Source organism: Canis lupus, chromosome 22, assembly GCF_011100685.1.
Source record: "Canis lupus familiaris isolate Mischka breed German Shepherd chromosome 22, alternate assembly UU_Cfam_GSD_1.0, whole genome shotgun sequence".
Lineage (NCBI taxonomy): Eukaryota > Metazoa > Chordata > Mammalia > Carnivora > Canidae > Canis > Canis lupus.
In genome coordinates this window covers 3,717,322-3,721,336 of record NC_049243.1, presented here as the reverse complement: position 1 = coordinate 3,721,336, position 4,015 = coordinate 3,717,322, and the positions used below count along the sequence as shown (strand labels likewise).

Here is a 4,015-nt window from a genome sequence, read left to right as displayed (position 1 = left end):
AAAATGTATACAGATATGTAAAGGTTCTAGAAGAATCAAAAGAACCTTGAAAAGAAGAATAAAGTTAGGAGCTAACATTATCTCATTTCAATACTAATTATAAAGGTACAGGATGACATTGGCCTAAAAATAGACAAATAGATCAGAGGAATTGTATAGATGGCCCAGGAATAGACCCACACATACATGAGTATGTGTGCAAGTATCCAGTGATGGGAAACCTGTGTGTGTGTGTGTATGTGTGTGTGTGTGTGGTTTCTCACTAGAAATTCCATTTCTTTAGTGACATAGGCATTCAGTCAACTATACGAGTTATCACTGTTGTGTCTTCCAATGAATTTTCCCATATTATCAAATCATCAGATTTACTGGTGTGAAGTTGATCACAAAACTTTCTTATTATACTTTTAATATACGTAGTATCTTTCATGATGTCACTTCTCTCATTCTTTATCATTTTCTTATCAGCCTGCCTAGTGGCTTATAAATTTTATCAACTTTCTCATAGAATGACCTTTTGGTTTCACTGACCAAAAGTCAGGTCATTTTTTTGTATGTGGTTTTTGTTTATGTTTCCTTTCCTTTCCACTTACTTTGGGTTTAATTTAGACTTCTTTTTCTAGTTTCTTATTGTTCACTTACTTTTAACTCTAAAATCTCTAAGATGAACAACTGATGATGACTTGAGTATATGAGATTAATGTCCTTTGAAATATTGGGCTGCTTTGAGATCTGGGCATTCAGTTATTGCCTCTTCTTTGCTTCAGTTATTGCAGAGCATTTTTCTAGCATTTTCTAGAGCCACATCATAGCTAGCTCATCATATTTTTGTCTGTGATTAGATGAGTTTTGCTTGATTTGTTTTGTTTTGATTTGACTGTTTCTCAATTAGTCTAAGAACTGTGACAGGAAAGACATTTTTCCAACTATCACCCCCACAGCTCTTATTTCAGAGCCTTGGTCTGAGAAGATGTTCAGTAAATGTTTGTTAAGCTGATTTGGCCTAACTTGGCACAAGTCAGCTTTCTGAGGTGCAGCAAACTAATATTCTGTCATGCTTGATCTAAAGTGTTTCAATGAAACCAGCTTAGGTTAATGATGTTAACCCCAGCCAAGTCTACAGAAATCTAAGACTGAATTTGAGGTTTTCAAAGAATCAATAGTTTCAGAAATCTGAAAAATAAAGTTAAAAACTGATGCATTAGAATTTCTTCTGAGTTGGGGAAGAAATTCTGAGAAATGGGGAGAAAATTGATGTTAGTTTAAGCAGCTGGTGGGTAACTGTTCATTTTTAGAAGTGACTACAATGCTCTCCGTTCATATGGATAGTTATTTCGGCCCCAAGCAAAGAATGTAACTATAAAAAACACATTAGGCTTTAAATACCTTCTCTTCCTAAAGGATATGAGGCTTACCTGCCTGATGTCTATCACATGACATGTTGTTTAAGTTCCACTTGAACTTTATGGTCTGAGAAAGTAGTTTGAAGAGGACTCTCGATAATTTCTTTTAAGACACCAGTGTCATTTTATGCATGAGTTGTCCCTACTTTCAAAGCCCTAGGAGTGTGTTTAGAGTACAAATTTCAGATGACCTTGAATAAGCACATTGATGACAACAAGCAAAAATTTATTCTTCCTCCAGTTCTGAGTAAAGTCAGGAAAGTCTCATAGTTTCATTATTTCACTGTGTTCTCAATTATAAAATGGCATTATGTGGCAAAATATGCCTCCTGCTGCCTACCTGCACTACTAATGCCAAATTGGTGGAGGGAGAGGAAATATCATGTATGAAATTATGAAAAAAACTATGTAGAGCTACTTATATGGATTGGGTACCATAACTGAATAGACTGGGCAGTAGATTAACTAATGTTTCCCCTGGAAATAAATAGTTGAGGGATGAGTCCCTAGAAGAAAAAGTTGCCTGGAAATGCATGTTTTGACCAACTGGGAATCTGCATGACCACAATAAGGAAGTAGATGTTTAGGAGAACCACAAAATCAAGAAGCAGAACAAAACCTTAATTCTATTCCAAACAAATTACCCTGGAAGCAGAAGTTTACTGTAAGAAAATTATATTAGGGAAATTCAGAGTCACATTTAAACTAGGGGTTGGTGGCCAAGAGAAGTTTTAGTCTGTCATTATATCCCAAAAGAAGCTCTCCCCATAAATAAATAGTTTTATTTATTCATGTAATAAATGCATATCTGTGTATATATAAGTGAACATGTACATACGCCCATGTGTATATGTGTGTGCTCAAATGTATGTTCTTAGCAGAGGTGCTCAGCCCTAGATACAGTGGTGAATGAAAAAGGTATGGAATCTGCCCTCTTAGGTTAGTTTCCCAGTGGGAATTTTAAGCAGGAGAATGACTCTAGATTTTGTGATTCTTTGAGGGCCAGAATTGACTATATCAAATTCATCCAGGTCTAACACAGTATTTTTAAAATCCTAAGTGTTTAATTTATACCTGCTAAATAAATGTTTTAATGATTTTTAATTTTCATAATTTTTCATAATTTTAAAATGTCCATTTCAGATTGAAATCACTATCAAACCTTTGACTTGTGCCAAAAGAAACTGGTCAACATGAACATATGTATATCTATGAGAGCGGCTACACACACACAGTTTCAGTATTATTATTGTTCTTAGGTGCAGTCAAGAGAATCTACTCTAGCTAGTAGATCAGAAAGGCATTTATTAAAGAATACTGAGTGGCATACAACATCTCCAGGAGGGCCAAGAAACAAGAGTAGATACCCCATAGCCAAGAGCAACTGCAGACAAGAGAAACACCCTACCCACTGTGAAACCATTCCAGGGAAAACTCCAGTCCTGCCACAATCCAGCTCTCTCCCTGGATTTTTCATCTGAGCTGCCTCAGGAGTACTAAATGCTTCTATCATGGTTCCCTGGACTGCCTCAAGGTGTTTGATGGGATCCCACCACCCTATGACAAGAAAAAGCGAATGGTGGTTCCAGCTGCCCTCAAGGTGGTACGCCTGAAGCCTACACGAAAGTTTGCTTACCTGGGGTGTCTGGCTCATGAGGTTGGCTGGAAGTACCAGGCAGTAACAGCAACCCTGGAGGAGAAGAGGAAGAAGAAGGCCAAGATCCATTATCGGAAGAAGAAACAGCTTATGAGGCTACGGAAACAGGCCGAAAAGAATGTGGAGAAAAAAATTGACAAATACACAGAGGTCCTCAAGACCCGTGGACTCCTGGTCTGAGCCCAATAAAATTGACTTATTCATCATGAAAAAAAAAAAAAAGTAAGTCACTCACTTACTTCTTCCAATCTCATGTATGTATAAAAAATACATATGGAAACTGACTGCTAGGGAATGTGGAAATTATAGCTATTAATTTTCCAGGCCCTCCTCCCCCAGGACCTAAAAGGCATACTAGAAGGAGAAGTGGGATGAGTAATGTGCAAACCAATGCATCATAAGATTGCCTTGTTTGCACTAAGATGTTTAGTAACCAGCTGACCAGTTGGGGCTGTGTCCCTGGATGAGGACCATAACTAAAAGTACATGGGGAAATTGTCATTGCTGGAATATTGCTGGAGAGATGGACAGATCCCTTCCCTTACTCCTACTCCTCAGCTCCTGAGTGCTATTGGCAAGGAAGAAGTAACTCCACAGATCTGGAATAGCTTAGATTTTAAAAGCGGCTGAGTTGCCTTTCCTCAGAGGAGAATGATGCCTGCCTGACCCAATTCAGAGAGCTGTTGACAAGACAACACATGGCCATACATCAGCCTCATCACAACTTTTATCTCACCTACCTCAATTAAATCAGTCACCAGTATCTGTTTAACCCACTTTAAAAATTGCCCCCTAATCTATGCTCTCCCTTCTATCTCTGCTATCAAGTCAGTTCAGGTACCCATCCTGTCACATCTAGGATTATTACAGGTGTTATATATAACTCATCACCTAGCCTCACCAACATTCCCCTTGTCCATCCTAAGAAACAAATCAAATCATGCCAGTCTCTTGT

At 38.0% G+C, this 4,015-nt stretch overlaps 1 protein-coding gene across 1 annotated transcript; it reads left to right on the top strand.

Moving 5' to 3' along the window:
- Positions 1 to 2,918: 2,918 nt before the first annotated feature.
- Positions 2,919 to 3,277, top strand: LOC100685987 (60S ribosomal protein L13a-like). The gene has a single exon (XM_038569366.1). It carries the CDS (start codon positions 2,980 to 2,982, stop codon positions 3,238 to 3,240), a length of 261 nt encoding a protein of 86 aa, XP_038425294.1. The 5' UTR covers positions 2,919 to 2,979; the 3' UTR covers positions 3,241 to 3,277.
- Positions 3,278 to 4,015: the final 738 nt, after the last annotated feature.

What these genes read in the sequence shown, in the direction of transcription:
- LOC100685987 (XM_038569366.1), top strand. Translation starts at nt 2,980, where the DNA reads ATGGTGGTTCCAGCTGCCCTCAAGGTGGTACGCCTGAAGCCTACACGA.